Source organism: Cetorhinus maximus, chromosome 22, assembly GCF_964194155.1.
Source record: "Cetorhinus maximus chromosome 22, sCetMax3.hap1.1, whole genome shotgun sequence".
Classification (NCBI taxonomy): domain Eukaryota; kingdom Metazoa; phylum Chordata; class Chondrichthyes; order Lamniformes; family Cetorhinidae; genus Cetorhinus; species Cetorhinus maximus.
Genome location: NC_135900.1, coordinates 65,765,617 through 65,781,969, shown reverse-complemented (window position 1 = coordinate 65,781,969; position 16,353 = coordinate 65,765,617). Strand labels below are relative to the sequence as shown.

The 16,353-nt window shown below is 40.0% G+C and overlaps 1 protein-coding gene across 1 annotated transcript in view; it reads right to left on the bottom strand.

Moving 5' to 3' along the window:
- Positions 1–16,353, bottom strand: part of zcrb1 (zinc finger CCHC-type and RNA binding motif 1) — a 60,125-nt gene that overhangs the window by 13,089 nt on the left and 30,683 nt on the right. Inside the window, exons 4-8 of the mRNA XM_078568470.1 lie at positions 14,184–14,212; positions 10,748–10,859; positions 10,528–10,635; positions 5,704–5,817; positions 5,526–5,606 (exon numbers count right to left, since the gene is read on the bottom strand). Coding sequence (XP_078424596.1) covers positions 5,526–5,606; positions 5,704–5,817; positions 10,528–10,635; positions 10,748–10,859; positions 14,184–14,212 — 444 coding nt within the window. The remainder of the gene's footprint in view (positions 1–5,525; positions 5,607–5,703; positions 5,818–10,527; positions 10,636–10,747; positions 10,860–14,183; positions 14,213–16,353) is intronic.

Sequence of the window (16,353 nt, the reverse complement as noted above, 5' to 3'; positions counted from 1 at the left end):
AATCCAACCATCTCCCCATGACATTTAATGGCATTACCATCACTTGAGGCTGGGGTAGTGAGCAACTCGTCTCCTGAATCCCTACCATCTTGCAAGGCACAAGTCAGGAATGTGAAGGAATATTCTTCCATTTGCCTGGATGAATGCAGCTCCAAAAACACTCAAAAAGCTTTAAACCATCCAGGACAAAGCAGCCTGCTTGACCAGCACCCCAACCACCACCTTAAATTCCCTCCAACACCAGTGGAAGCAGTGCGTACCTTCTACGAGATGCACTGCAGCAACTTGCCAAGCCTCCTTTGACAGGACCTTCCAAGCCCATGACCTCGTCACCTAGGACAAGTTCCAAGTTGCAAGTTCCCCTGCAAGCCACACACCATCCTGGCTCGGAACTATATTGCCGTTCCTTCACTGTCACCGGGTCAAAAAGCTCAAACTCCCTTTCTAACAGCACTGTGGGTGCATCTGCACCAAATGGATTGCAGCAGTTGGCTCACCACCACCTTCTCAAGGGCAATTAGAGATGGGCAATAAATGCTGGCTTTGCCAGCGACACCCACATCCCAAGAATTAATTTTAAAAAACCTCTCCACCTTGCTTTCTCCTTTTAACACGCTTCTTAAAACTTAGCACTTTGACCAAGCTTTTGGTCCCCTGATCTATTATCTCTCATGTCATATTTTGTTTTATAATGTTCCTGTGAAACGCTTTGGGATGCTTTATGTTGGAGGCACCATATAAACATATCACATATATGATATACAACAAGACAATAATCAGTATGATATGGAAGAGACTCCAGCCTCCCTACACTCCACAATGATTGAAAATACTCCATCATCCTCAACTGAGCAGAGATCAGTACATATACAACCCTCAGAACCATCTCAATCCTTCCCCCACCTCTACAGAGCAGAAATACCACCAAAAAAAACCCCACAAGTGAAAAGGTAACCAGGTCATAGCCATCCCATTGCAGAAATTCACATCACCCCTCGATCAGGATATAAATTAGCCTTGCCCGACCTTGCTGAAAGCAGAGCTCTCAGTTCACAACCCTTAGGGACAAATCTTCCATCACATCCCAATGAGGGAAGAAAAGACACTGCACCATTCCTCCTTGCCTAAAAGAAAAACTGTTCCTTTCTCTCTGCTAGACAACAAACTTGCCATTCCTTTTATTGGCTTAACTAAGTGTATGCTTGGCTTTCAAGGTTACTTGTGATGAATACATCACCGCCCTCTCCTCCACAAAATCGTTCATTAAGCTGGCTTGCTTGGGTCACTCCACCGAAGAATAAATTTGGAAGAAATCCCACCACCTGAGAACCAAATCTACTCTCCCTCGCACATGCCACGAAACAACGTGTCTCTTCCAGTCACTCACCCAGAAACAGATTGGCACCAAACTCACCTTGACCTTCAAACCTTCTTTCTATTATTTAGAAAAATGGTTTCCCCCCTCACAAAATGGAGATTCAAATGGACATTAATCAGTGCAGTTCCCCCAGAGAGGGAGAAACACTGTCCCTGGCAAAGTGCCACCCAACACATTCTCATCCACTGTTGCCTTCTGCTTCCCTCCCAATTCCTCTTCCTCAACAACCCACTCTTCCACATCCCTCGTCCATTGTGAGGAAATGGACATAGCACTCGTTTATTGACTTCTGTTGCTCCCTTTCCTCCGCGATTTTTTTATGTTTCAATCGCTTCTGCTCCCTCCCCAACTGCCTCCAATATAATCTCTTTCTTCTTCCTCACCCACTCAGCTCCAATTTGCACAGCTTTTTAACTTGCTTGATCTGAATAACAACACTTTAGTACAGTAGCAATGGAGAGTACTGATGGAATGCTGTCTTCTAGATGAGATGTTAAAGTGAAGCTCATGCTGTCCTCTCAAATGAACATAAAAGATCCTATTTCATTAATCGAAAGAGAGTAGGAGAATTCCCTTGGCCAATATGGAACTCTCAACAATCAAACAAATGATCTGGTCATCAATTTTCTTGCAGCTTGTGGGACCTTGCTATGCACAAATTGGCTGGCTGCTGCCTTTTAACTCTCCATGTGCAGTGTCAAGAGTAACTGACTAGTTATACATTAAAAATGCTGGATAGTTGCAACATTCTAAATAGTCCTACACATGTTGATGGTGCTGCATGTGACATTATGCAACCCATTTAACAAAGTGGAACTAATTTCCCCTAATGTTATGCGATGTGGTACTACAGTCTTCCAGCCCCTTCATGAAGTGCTAGTCACAAAGCGACTCGAGAAACACTCCAACTAATTAAGTCCATTAAATCAACAATAAATGAACATCCATGATGTCCCTAAAGCCGAGTTGTGTGCCTGAATTGAAAAGGGCTGGCATGCACACCACTGAGTAATTTCAATGCAAGTCTAAGTACATCTCAGACATTGTGAATTGAGAGTTTAAAAAAATCTTCCCTTCAGCTGTAGACTAGTACTTACTCATATCCAAAGATGAAGTGGTTAAACTCAAGGAAATTACCAATGTTACCACAGTAAAGACGTTGAGGTTTTCAGAAATGAAAGCAGCCAGCCAGTGAGTCTGGTGAGTCAGGAAAGTCGACCTCATCAAGAAGTACACTGGCAAACAGGTATGGTGTAAACATTAGTATCAACAATACCACCAAGAATTTATATAATTTCTTTGTTCGTTCCTGGGACGTGGGTGTTACTGGCTGGGCCAGCATTTATTGCCCATCCCTAATTGCCTTCGAGAAGGTGGTGGTGAGCTGCCTTCTTGAACCGCTGCAGTCCATGTTGTGTAGGTACACCCACAGTGCTGTTAGGAAGGGAGTTCCAGGATTTTGACCCAGCGACAGTGAAGGAACAGTGATATATTTCCAAGTCAGGACGATGAGTGCTTTGGAGGGGAACTTCCAGGTGGTGGTGTTCCCACGTGTCTGCTGCCCTTGTCCTTCTAGATGGTAGCAGTCGTGGGTTTGGAAAATGCTGTCTAAGTAGCATTGGTGAGTTCCTGCAGTGCATCTTGTTGATGGTACACACTGCTGCCACCGTGTGTTGGTGGTGGGGGGGATGAATGTTTGTGGATGGGATGCCAATCAAGCAGGCTGTTTTGTCCTGGATGGTGTTGAGATTCTTGAGTTTTGTTGGAGTTGCACTCATCCAGGCAAGTGGAGAGTATTCCATCACGCTCCTGACTATTGCCTTGTAGATGGTGAGCAGGCTTTGGGGTGGTCAGGAGGTGAGTTACTACCCACAGGATACCTAGCTTCTGACCTGATCTTGCAGCCACAGTATTTATTTGGCTAGTCCAGTTTAGTTTCTGGTCAATGGTAACCCCCAGGATGTTGATAGTGGTGGACTCAGCAATAGTAATCCCATTGAATGTCAAGGGGCAGTAAAACGTTCCAAGGCACTTCAGAGGGGTACATTCGAACAACATTCAACACTGATTCACTTAAGGAGAAGTTACAGATGCAGTGTCTCAAAACTGGCAACCTTGGGAGTCCGTGCTGGATTTCGGATCTTGCCAATTTTCGGTTCAGGCAGTTTGGGCCAGGTCAGGATGATCAAGCAGAACTGGGTCAGAAGGGGACAAGGATCGCTTGGGCCACTTGACCCACTTGAAGCGTGGGAAGAATACCAGTGTGAGAAGCCGACAACCAGTCCGACATGCCGTCACGCCAATGCAGCACTGAGCCAAAAGTGCTGGTAAGTTATTTTACTCATTTAATAAGAAAATTAATGCATGGCAGCTTGTAGAAATGTCTGGTTTTTGGACATCTCCAGGCTTTGGATAGCTGGACTGAACTCACTGTACCTGTATTAGGACAGATGATTAAAAGTTTGATTAAAAGGATTTAAGAAATGTCTTAAAAAAAAACAGCTGAAGGTGGAGAAATTTAGGGAGGAATTCCAGAGCCTCGGGCTTCAGCAGCTGAAGGCACTACTGCCAACAGTGGAGTGATTAAAATTGGGGATGCATAGGAGGCCAGAACTGGCGCAGCGCTGAGATCACCAAGGGTTGCTGGTTGAGATGGGGAGAGGCAAGGCCAGCCGTGGGAGGGATGTGGAGACAAGGATGAGAATTTTAAAACTGAAGAGTTGTCAGACTGGGGTCAATATCAGTCAGTGTACACAGAAGTGACAGGTGAATGTGACTTGTGGAGAATCAGGGTATGAGCAGCAGAAATTTGGAGGAGCTCCATGTTGTGTAGGGCGGAAGACAGGAGACCAGCCAGGAGACCATTGTTACCTCTAGTCTTGACTATTCCAAAGGCATGGAATGAGAGCTTCAATAGCAGATGAACTAAGGCAGGACAGAGTTAGGCAATGTTACAGAGGCGGAATTAGGCTGTCTTGGTGATGAAACAGATACACGTTCATCTTCTTGCTTTGTTCTCTTTCTTACTCCTCTTGTCTTCACTCACCATCACCCCGCTCACCACCCCCTCTGCTTTCCTTCAATCTGTCTCCTACCATCTTCCTTTCTGTCCTCCCCTCCAGCCTTCCTATTTTCTCTCATTTCTCCTTCTCAAACAGACAGCCCCTGCACCACTGGTCAGCATTTCTGAATCCCTCCCACTGCCACACAGCATACCCAAATCTAAACTCTCATGTACTGTGCAGGATTTCAAATTTGACGACCATCTCCCTGCCTCCCCCAAGCAGCTTTAAAGCATTTCTTTCCTTGGTACTGGACATTAAGATTCCCTATAGATTCAAAAGGATCCCAACAGAATAGTTACTTGACATTAGAACCTACCTTAGAGCAGCTACTCAGCATCAGGGACCTCACTAACTGGGCAGCATTTTGGCTTTGAGAGGGGGAGGAGCGGGCCATGGGGCTGGATGAGAGGGATGGTAACTGCAGTCAAGTAGGAAGACGTGAGGGGGACAGGGAAAGAAAGGGGTGAGAGCGACAGAGAGGAAAATGAAAAGGTGGAAAACAAATGTCAAAATGATATCTCCTACCCCTTCCCCTTTGAACAACCTGCTCATCCCCTACATTCTCCCTTTCTCTTCTCAGGCTTCGTTGTCCTACCCCCAACCCAGAGGGATTAAGTATAGGGAAGATTCAACAGGTACAGGCCATTCTGAATGCTCTGGCACAATCCAGGCGATGTAGTCCATTATTACTTAATCACAGCTTCAGTTACTGTTCAATTAGCTCATCAATTTTTATTAAAAAACAGACAACTTATAGTAGAGTGATGTGATCAAAGAGGCAACTGACACTTCATATATGTATTAGAGATAGCTTGCAGAGGACCCCAATTAAGCTTGCAGTACAGCATTAAGCTAATCAGTACTGTGTCTTCAACACAGTGATCAATTACAACTATAATTAAATTGCAATACCAAACAATGAAAGAGAAAGAACGCATTCCCAACATTTGTTTGCAAAACTACAGAATGGTAAAATGATTTACAAGAAACAAAAATGATTTACAATTGGATAAAAGTTACTTTCTGACCAGTTGTACTTCTTCCAAAGATATGCATCAATTTATTTTCTCAGAACTGCATACCTGGAAAGCAATAGCTTGGCTCAAGCTATCGAGGGCAGGGTCTTCTCCTTCATCTGCACTTTCTTCCTGCTGCTCCTCCTCCTCCTCACTGAAAATTCAGAAACATCCTTAGAGATGTGTGTTCAAAACAAACCGCTATTTTAAAAAATATTTTAAATAGGTTAACAATGTGATATACGCACAATTCTTCCGGTTCACTGATTTTTTTCTTTTTCTTTTTCTCTTTCTTTTTGGGAGGTTCTCGCTCTCCAAGCATATTTTTTGGGCAAGCATAGCTCAAATGGCCATAATCCTGTATTCAGAAATGAATATCACATCTTTATATAATAATTAAAATCTCAACTTTAGAGATAAGGCAAACTTATTATCAAACCTTCAATGGAATGTTGGTGATGGAATTACATTTTGAATCTCAAATTGGAATGTACAAATTGTTTGCTTTTAAATGTACTGACAAGTCTGTAAAAGATACTAAATTGCCAGCAGATTGATCTTCTGTAAGAACTATGTTGCTCAAGACTCAAGTTGAAGAAAAAAAAGTCAGTTCATATACTTTGACATTAACTCTTACTTCCACAGGATCAAAGATATATTGGCCAGTTCTCTATTATAGATTATCCTTCAATGTTAGTTCATTTCAGTATGAATACATCTCATTACTAACATTTTGCCGATATTTGAGATAACTACTGGTAAAAAAACATGTTAAATTTTCCGATTTTGCTGTATCCAACAGCTGCAGCTGATTGATTAAGAAGAATGAAGTTACTCTGTGCCCGTGATTTACAGTAGAAAGATGCTTTAACATAATGTAACCACTTGGTAGAGGGAAGGAGAATATGATGATTGAAGGAGGATGTAAAACACTAGGCAAAAAATAAAAAATGCCATAAAGGAGGAGTGAAATTTCTTCCATGTGAATATTCAGAGATGTCATCAATTTCCATGGAGGAAATATGGGTAAAATATATGTTCATTTAACAGTATGTTGCATTATCCCTTGTGAAAATTCCAATGCCAATTACAACCTGCTGGTAATTTGCTTTGGCGCTTTTCTTGCAGTGGAAGTTGAAGAACAAACTGTTAGATGATCCCACCTACATTGGAACATGACTAAGCTATTTGGCCCCTTGGGCCTGTTCTGTCATTCAATGAGATCATGGCTAATCTGCAACTTAATTCCATTTTGCCTTTGCCCAATTCCTTTGGATAACAAAAAAAACTTACCAATCTCAGTTTTAAAATTAACAATTGATCTTGCCCTTTGCAAAAGAGCGTTCCAAAGTTCCATGACCAACTGTGTGAAGAAGTGTTTCCTAATTTCACCTCTGAAAGGTCTTGCTCTAATGTCTAGACTATGCGCCCTAGTCCTGGACTCCCCAACTAGCATATACAGTTTCTCACAAACTACCCTACGTGTTCCTCTTAATATCTTGAAAACTTCTATCAACCAATTCCTTAACTGTCTAAATTCCAGGGAATACAAATAAGAGTTGTTTAATCCCTCTTAGTAATTTAACTTTTGGATTCCAGATACTATTCTAGTAAATCAATTTTGCATCAAGACCAAAAATATCCTTCCTAAGGTGTGCTGTCTAGAACTGTTCACCGTATTCCTAGGTGTGGTCTAACCAGCGCTTTGTATAGCTGAAGCATGACTTCTACCCCAACCCCTCCTTATATTCTATTCCTCTAGATGTTAAGACTAGCATTCTATTAAACTGTTTAATTATTTTCTGCATCCGTCCCTGACCTTTCATAATAATCAAGTCTCTCTGAGTGACCAATGTTTCTAGCTTTTCACCACTTAGTAAGTAACCTGTTCTATCTTTTTTAGGTCCAAAGTGGATAACCTCACATATGCCTACATTGAAATCAATTTGCCAGTTTTGCCCATTCACTTAATCTATCAATATCTCTTTGTGATGTTACACTTTCATCTACACTGCCTAGGACGTCACCCAGCTTTGTGCCTTTGGCAAATTTTGAACAGTGGTTTTCTATCCCATCATCCAAATCGTAAATGAATACAGCGAATAGTTGAGGGGAAAACACAGATTCTTTTGGGACACCTAGTCACATCCTGTCAATGTAAGTACTTACCCATCATCCCTACTCTGTCTCCTTCCACTCAGAACTTCCTAATCAGGTTAATAATTTGTCTTCAATTCGATGAGCTTTAATTTTAGCTAACAATTTCTTATGAGGGATTTCATCAAATGGCTTCTGGAAGTCCAAATAAATAACATCCACAGACATTCACCATCCACTACTTTAGTCACCTCTTCAAAAATTCAATCAGATTCATCAGGCAAGACCTACTATTTACAAATCCGTGCTGGTTCTCTTTGATCAGCTGAAAATTTTCAATATATCCAGTCACCATATCCTTAACTATATGTATTAGTAATTTCCTGACAATATATGTCAGGCTAACTGCCCATAATTTCTCTCCTACTCCAACACTTCCATGCTTCCCCAGGTCTCAATACCTTGGGCTACAGCAATTTTTTATATAAAGCTTTTCTTTTTAAAAAAAAGGATCACTTGCACAGCCAACTGAACACGACCAAATGTTTGAACCATTTTAGTTCAATCACTTCAAAACTTTCCTGAATGCCTTGGACAAATAATAATTCCCTGGCTAAAATAAATCCGCGATCATTTGAGATTGAAGCCCATAAAGGAAGGAAAGAAAATTAGCGCAAGGAAAGCTTAATTATAAATTCTGACAGCCCAGGTTTTTCAATAGAAATAGCAGTGAGACTATCAGAATTTACTGATATTATGGAATAAATTGGACAGGAACTTCCAGTGCCTGCACATGCACAATTAAACATGGAAATCTGAAAGTTGCTGTCCAATTTGCCCACACTCCTCCATAAGCTTTTCTCCACCAATACCCCATTGATATACTCAACAGTAAAATACATGAAGGGCATGAAGCTGCAATACTTCACAACTAAATACGTCAGAAAGTTAGGGCTGGTGCATTCATGTGCAAGTGAATTTTTGACAGCATGGCAGGTCATATTTACTGACAAACAGCCTCTCTACCCACGAAAACATATTCGTAAAATTAAAAGTGTGATGTTTCATTCCTTCAGCATGTAATTATTAAGGATCTAAAAATAATAATTTTCCTTAACTTTTTCTTTGTCTTATTTCTCTTTTGATTCCATCTTTCTCTCCCTTCATTGTGCTTTCTGTACTTGAATTTACATTGATATGAATTTATACTTCCTGATTTGGACTCTGTTTCATTTCAGCCAATCAGATTGAAGAATTCTCACCAAGATGTTCTGTTGCTTGCCCTGCTCACACGTGCCACAGATCCACCGCAGAGGCCAAAAAGGATCTCTCATAACCATGATGAAATTCAAAAGCCCACGAAAAGTCTGTGCACAGTTGTGGGCGTAATGAATGGCAAGCAAGGTTCCTTTGTTGTTGACTCTGAAATCTGGGCCAATGTATATTCCAGAATATCAAAGAACTTTGCATCTGATAGTGAGAATAGGCCTACCACCACAACGTACAACAAAGTTCTGACAGTTGACATAAGCCTGGTTAGTGGAAATTCTCTTGGAAATTAGTCCTAGCTCATTTATAAAAAATGTACACACAATATGCCATAATAATTTTCGATGTCAGAAAACCATTTTGCACAAGGCTGTGCAATTTCAACTATAAACTTTCTTTCCAAGGATTCAATTTTGTGGATCTCTTTCGTTTTGTTCTTAACTGTAATTATCCTTGGGTTGATAAATATCAACATACATTGCATTCATAATGTACACTATAAATAGTGCAGCCTACATTACAGTAGTGAATTTCATGAAGGATCTGGATTGTGTATGATGTGGGGACTGACAGTAGGTTGTCTTATTTAATATTGTAAAGAACATATCTTTTTATTTCTGTTGGACTGTATATTAAAATTAAAATGGCTGCAGTTTGAAGGATATGTCTATTGGAACAGTGTGAGGGATATATACAATGTTGCTGTCCTGGCACAGAGTGTGCCATGAAAGAAAGGATGGTGCTGAGGAGGAGTCTGGTCTATTGGGGAACTGCCTGGCAACAATGTTTTAATTGGCTCCTGACCAGGTGACCAGAGTTTGTGCGAGAGCAGTGTAACAGAACAGCTCCTAGCCTGAAAGGAAAGACCTAAAACCTCTCTCTCCTGTGTAAGATTCCAATAATTCTACAATAATAGCTAGCTGGCTTTTTCTCCTGATATCTTTGTAACCTGTTCTCTCTCTGAAAGCCCCTGTCAAGAGGGAAAAGGGGAAAATCACTGTTAGAGACATTGAAAGGCAAGTATTCAACCAGTGAACTAAATACTGAAAGTGCTGGAAGACCACCTCGTGTCATCAACAAAGAACTGAAAGGAATTTGGAAGACATCGATCAAAATCAACCCATCAAATCCCGTACTTCAGAATTGGTGCTACTGAACAGTTTTATCCCATCCTTAAAATCCATGTTTTTGTGTGTCTTATGTGTGTTGTATTTGTGTGTACAGGAATTTAAGAAGGAATAGAGTTTAGGTTATAGAGTTAGAAATTAGCAGTTCATATTTCTTTCTTTTGCCACTGGTTAAAGACAATGTTTAATAAACAGTTATTTACTTATTAAGTTTTCAAGCCTGGTGCTTGTATTCTGTTAACCTAACTTAAACAATTAGGCAGGTTGATCAAACTTTTTCACATTTGTCATGGCTCGGGGAGCAGTGGGGCTTGATATTGCAGCATGCTATCCCCAGTGAGATGTGACAATATCATGTTCCCAGGTTGGTGTCTGGTGAATTCGGAATTTATCACCACGGTTTTAATGGTAACTTTTTGAGGTTTCATTTTATATTAGAAGATCTGTCAATTCACATTTTGGGTGACGGAACACAGAAATACCTCTTAAATCCTTTTTTATAGTACTATCATGTCAATAAAACCAAAGGATTAGTGTTTGTTGCATGTTTTTTCATTTAAACGTTTCGTACTCACGCCACATTCATAGCATCTGGATTTGTCAGTGTAATTACGTCTTCTGATGAATTCAGAAGCTCTTCCATTGTCAACTGCAATACTCGCCTTCACTGTTCTGCCAAACAACTGCAGTTGACAAGAAAAACAGAAGCACTTGAAAGGTTATGTCAAAGACAAGGCAGTTCTTATTCAGGTGAAAATGAATTTAAATTGGAATTGAGAACTAAGTTTTGCTCACTTGCTTGTTGTTAAGTGCCCTGGTACAGTTATATGCTGATTCTCTATCCAGAAACAGAACAAACGCCACACCTTTGCTTTTCCTGGAATCTTTATCCCTCAATACTGTAACTCTGTAAACAAATAGGTAGAGTCTCAGCAAATCTGAATAAAAGCCAAAAAAGGTCACTGAACTAAAATTTCCTCAAGGAAGGCTACAGAGTGGTTAATTTACTTTGAATGCAAGTAATGTTACTAGCAAAGATTAGCAAGATCTTAACCTGGTATATCCTTTCTGATATTACCAAACCCAAATGTAACTCAATGCACTTCTGGGGACTGGATTTCAACCAATTTGAGATCCATTTTTCAGGTCTACTTAATTACACAAAAGCTTTAACTTCTCATAACCAAACAGAAGTTCTCTACCTGGTCAAACAATTACAATGTTTCACAGAACTATCCAATTATGTGTGATATAGACGTACAGTGACTAGCTTAATAATCAACTACCAACTCCAGTAAGACTGAATAAAACAATATGGTATACATTGGCCCGAATGTTGCAATCGCCGCTGACCTCAAGGAAAGCCTCACAGAGATCTAGCCATCTTTGCGGCAATAGCTTCAACTTGCTCAATATGCAATTGACTGCAGTGTTCTTTCATAAGGATTTCCATGTTGAGCTGCAGTGATGTCATCAAGCTCTCCAAAGTAGCCAATCACATTAAAGAGTTCCAAGACTTCAACCAGGAAATGAAAAGCACTAATAATCAAAATTGTTATGACTGCTGCACTTTATAAGGCAGTTAAATTTTAAACTGTCTCCTTTAATTCAAGGTAAAATTGAGTAGTTTGGAGAGTGGGATGTGACTTACTACAAACTCTGACTAGACAAGACCATGTGACTTCATACTAAATCTGCCTGGAGACAAATCTGGTTGCCATGGGGGCAGGGGTCCATGTCAAAACTTACTGAAAGTAAGATGCAATTTTTAACACCTGGACACAAAGGTGGAAGCAGCTGACCTTGCTGCATATAGACTCTCAAAGGCAGTCAGACAGAGAGATTTGCAGAAGATGACCCAAAACAGGTGCTATGCCAGGCAGAAGAAATTGACTGTTTTGGGGTTTGGTGCATGAAAGACCAAGGAGAAACCAGAGGGTGCCTTGCTACTGGAAGTCCATTCGATAATGCTTAGAAGGTGGAGGAAAGGGGCTTTATTTAAAAGGACACTGGAACATTCAGCCTGCTGGGGCAGGAAGAAATGATCCTGTTAAAGCCAGGATGAGCTTACGACTTTAAACATAAGACTACATTTCTGCTGAGATTGTGGTAGAACGTATAAACACGGCGTAGGGTTTTTGGTTGTGCTAACAAGTAAATGGGGAATACCTTTGCTGTAGTTTAGTGTATTAGTTGCCTACTAAGTAATGTTTACTCAATGTTGATTCTAGTTTATTTGTTAGAGTGAAAGTCATAAAATGTAAAATATTGTCATCATTTAATTCTTTGCATTAGTCACTGGGAAATGCATTTTTTATTTAAAAAATCATATAAAAGTTATGGGGATCATAAATTCCTTTTTAAAAAATTTTATGGAGTGTGAAATAAGATTGGGACATAAACATGGGGTTAAGGTGGTAACTGAAGTATCACAAATAAACTAAATTTTTGTTTATTTATTTAAAAAATTAGCAATTAATTATGAGATATTTAACATTTCACAAATGTATGTAAAATTATTTTTTCAGGGACAAATTGATTGTTCAAGTAGTTATTACTCAGATCACCATTAAAAATCCAGTTAAGCCTCACTGAGCAAGTCTTAACTTTGTATGGAGCTTTTAACAGATATATAGGAAATGGCGGATTGGCAGGAGACTAGAGTAGGGACAATAGGCCCTTGTGGTATCCCACTAGGATCTGTGTTGTCACCTCAGTTATTCATCATATTTATGAACCACTTAGGTAATGGAATAGAAAGTCACATATCCAAATTTGCTGATGTCGCAAAGATAGGCAACACAGTCAGCAATGTAGATGGAAGAATAAAATTACAAAGAGATATTGATGGATCATGTGAATGGGCAAAACTGTGGCACAATGATTTCAATGTAGGCTGCAGTCCATGTGATGCAGGTACACCCATAGTGCTGTTGGGGGGGTGGGGGAGAGTTCCAGGATTTTGACCCAGCGACAGTGAAGGAACGGTGATATAGCTCTGAGTCAGATGGTGAGTGGCTTGGAAGAGAGCTTACATGCGTTCTCATGCATCTGCTGCCCTTGTCCTTCTAGATGGTAGTGGTCATGTGTTTGGAAGGTGCTAAGGAGTCTTGGGGCCTTAGATGGTGAGAATGGAGGAGGTAAAAGGGCAGGTGTTGCAGCTTCTGCACTTGCACGGAAAGGTAGGTTGTGGTGGGGTGATTTTAGATCATAACCTCTGCCTCTATTTTGTCTCGTTTCTTTCTCTATTCATTCACTTAGCTTTCAGATGGCTGTTATCTAAACATTCTCACCCCGCCTGGATGCACCTTTTGTTTCTTTACCTCACCCATTACCACAAAGCCTTTTGTCATTTAACCGGACCTGCCCTTCACCCTACCACAGACCTTTCCTTTTGTTCTTTTCTTTTCCCTCCTTTCACTTGCTCAAAATCTATTACGTTTCCATCTTTTTTCCATTCTGATGAAGGATCATCATTGATCCAACATGTTAATTCTGTTTCTTTCCACAGATATGACCTGACCTGAGTATTTCCAGCATTTTCTGTTAATTGTAGGGAAACTTCCATTCGGAATAGTAATCTTGGACTATTTATTTGTCCCAATCAATGTTGAAAGCAATAAAGTTTTGCAAGTTATACATTACAACTTAGAGGGGTGGAATTTATGGTATCCTTTGGGCTAACCCTCTGTCGGTTCAACCAAGCTGATTTTTCTGGCTTGAAGTCCTGTGCTGCACTGCAGAATTTTATTAGCACTGTTTAATGTTGGAATGTCATGTTTAAAAAGGAACAACTGAAAGTTAAGTCATAAGGTACTTCTGAGGTGATTAATACTGCGTATGCTATTCATGACAACCTCTTTTCTTCTCCAAAGGACTGAACATCAGAATCCATTTAATAACAGCCAGTGTCAAATATTAGATCGTTGTCTTTGGTTTGCATTCTTTATTTTGAGTAAATATGGGCTTGCAGATTTATTTCATTTCAGAAGTGCCAGAGCAAGATTTCTGAATGTCAATACCAAGTTTACAATATTTAGCTCATGCTACATCAATATTGTTTCATTATTTTTCATCATTTTGGCATATCGTTTTAACAAACATTTGATCCTGTAAGTTTTCGTCAGGTCAATTCTTATTAAAACAAAAGAAATTGTAATTTTTTTCATTCCCTCAATACCTGACATTTACACAGGAGAATTTCCAATAACATAAATTATGTTTCACTTACTTGACCACTGTGCCATACTTGGAAAAAATCTGAAAGAAAAATATTGTCAGATGGAAAACTGGATATACGTGGAACAAAAATAAAAAGATGTGTGACTAATCAAAGCTCCGAGTATAAAGTTAATTAAGATGAATTGACAGCAATTTTTGCTAGTGCAAAAGCCACCTGATTGGAACCTACACTTGACTAACAGAACAGTTGATTGTATTTTAACGTGGCTGTCAATTCAGTAGCTTGTCAACTATAAACTATTCATTATTCCTGTGCATTGGACTGGGAAGCAATTGCAAATGTTAGTTCTACACATAGGTGAGAATAACTAGGAGTACCAACTCCACACAATCTATGGAAGTTCACATCTGTTGGAGACAATTTTTAGCAAATGAAGCCAGTTCCTCAATTCCCTTATGTGAATGTTTTGGCTTGTTGTAAAGTTGAGAGAATTAAACAAGGTACTAAATAAACCCTTAAGTGTTTGATAACCTTAATAACTTTATAAGCAGCCATGGAATTCACATAAATCGACTCAGATACATTTGATATCCATTCTGCAAGGAATACAGGATCAGCCATTAAGAACTGAAATGAGAAGAATTTTCTTGATTTAAAGGGTGGTGAATCTTTTGAATTCTATACCCCAAAGTGTTGTGGATTTCCAGTCATTGAGTATGCTCAAAACAGGTCAATTTATTTTTCTGTACTAAGGGAATTAAGTGATAGGGGAAAGGTGGCATTTAGGTAGGAAGGCCAAATAGCCTACTCCAGCTCCTATTTCCTATGTTCATTATGGATGAAAACTTCAGTTCAACCCAGCTTCTGGTCTAAGACCAATACCAGTTTCAAGTAACCGAAAAGGTTCAACATTCAAATCCAATGTGCTGAGAAGCAGCATGAACAACATGACAAGTCAGTTCTAAGTTGGAAGATTTCAGCTGGTGAGCACTAAGTGCTACAAGTTGGGGATCGGGAGTGGGGAGAAAAGGTTTATACATTCAGACATCATTCATGCCCCTCATTAAACACCCTGTGACCGCCAAACCCTCCCCTCCACTAGAAAGCAAACATGCAAAGGCATTGGGCAAGAATAACTTTGAGCTTGCTCTAATGTCTACTTGGGGAATTTCCAGATGGAATTTTTGCAATTAGTGCTGGCATTTAAGTTACTGACTGCGCCAGAGCATCGAATACGGACATGTTTCTAGTTTTGATGGGAGCTAAATTTGCAGAAAGACACACACTGCTAGAACAGATGTCAGAAGCCATAAAAAAAATTCCTCGGAAAACATTCCTTCCCGGCAGCATTCACGGCGCAAATGGGTCATTCAGTGGCAAGACAGAAAATGGAGGATACAATGTGAACAGGATGGCGAGATCGTCTAGAAACAGGATGCAGGCATCAGCACGAAAGGAGAGTTGTAACTAGAAACAACGAGGATAGAAACACCTTTGACAATTATGGCAGGAGAACAGAATTGGGGAATTACAACAAAAGATGAGCCCCAGAAAGGCCCAGGATGTGGTCAATCGGTGTTTTAGATGCAATTCAAAATAAAATTATGCAATGAACTGTCCTAGATGATATAATGTGTTCGAAATTAAACATGAGACAAGACTCAGAAGAAGAAGATGGAGATATTGACCAAAGAGAGGGCACTGTATTGGTTATATGAAATTTCAGCCCGGTAATGAATGTCTTGGTTGCAGAATCCTTCAACTGTGCTGTGCTAGATAGCGCATGCACGTCTACATTCTGTGGAAGAGACTGGTTAAAATACTACCTGGACTCCTTAAATGACAAGGACTGGAGTAAGGTTAAGGGAATTTGAGAGTTCCATCAGCTTTAGATTTGGGGATGATAATACCCTAAAATCTTTAAAAAGGGTAATGATTCCCTGTAAGATAGCTGGAGTCAATCATTTCATCAGTACGGATGTAGTGTCCAGTGGAATATCGTTGCTGTTGAGCAGGCCATCGATGAAAAAAGTGCAAATGAAGCTGGACATGGAGAATGACAAAGCTATTGTATTTGGAAAACCTGTGGATTTGCAATTTACACAATCTGGACACTACTGTCTTCCTTCAATGAAACCTAACTTTTCTACTAAGGAGACTAAAGAAGTGTTATTAGCATCAGGGGATAGGAATTTAGGAAACAAAAAGCTAATTGTGT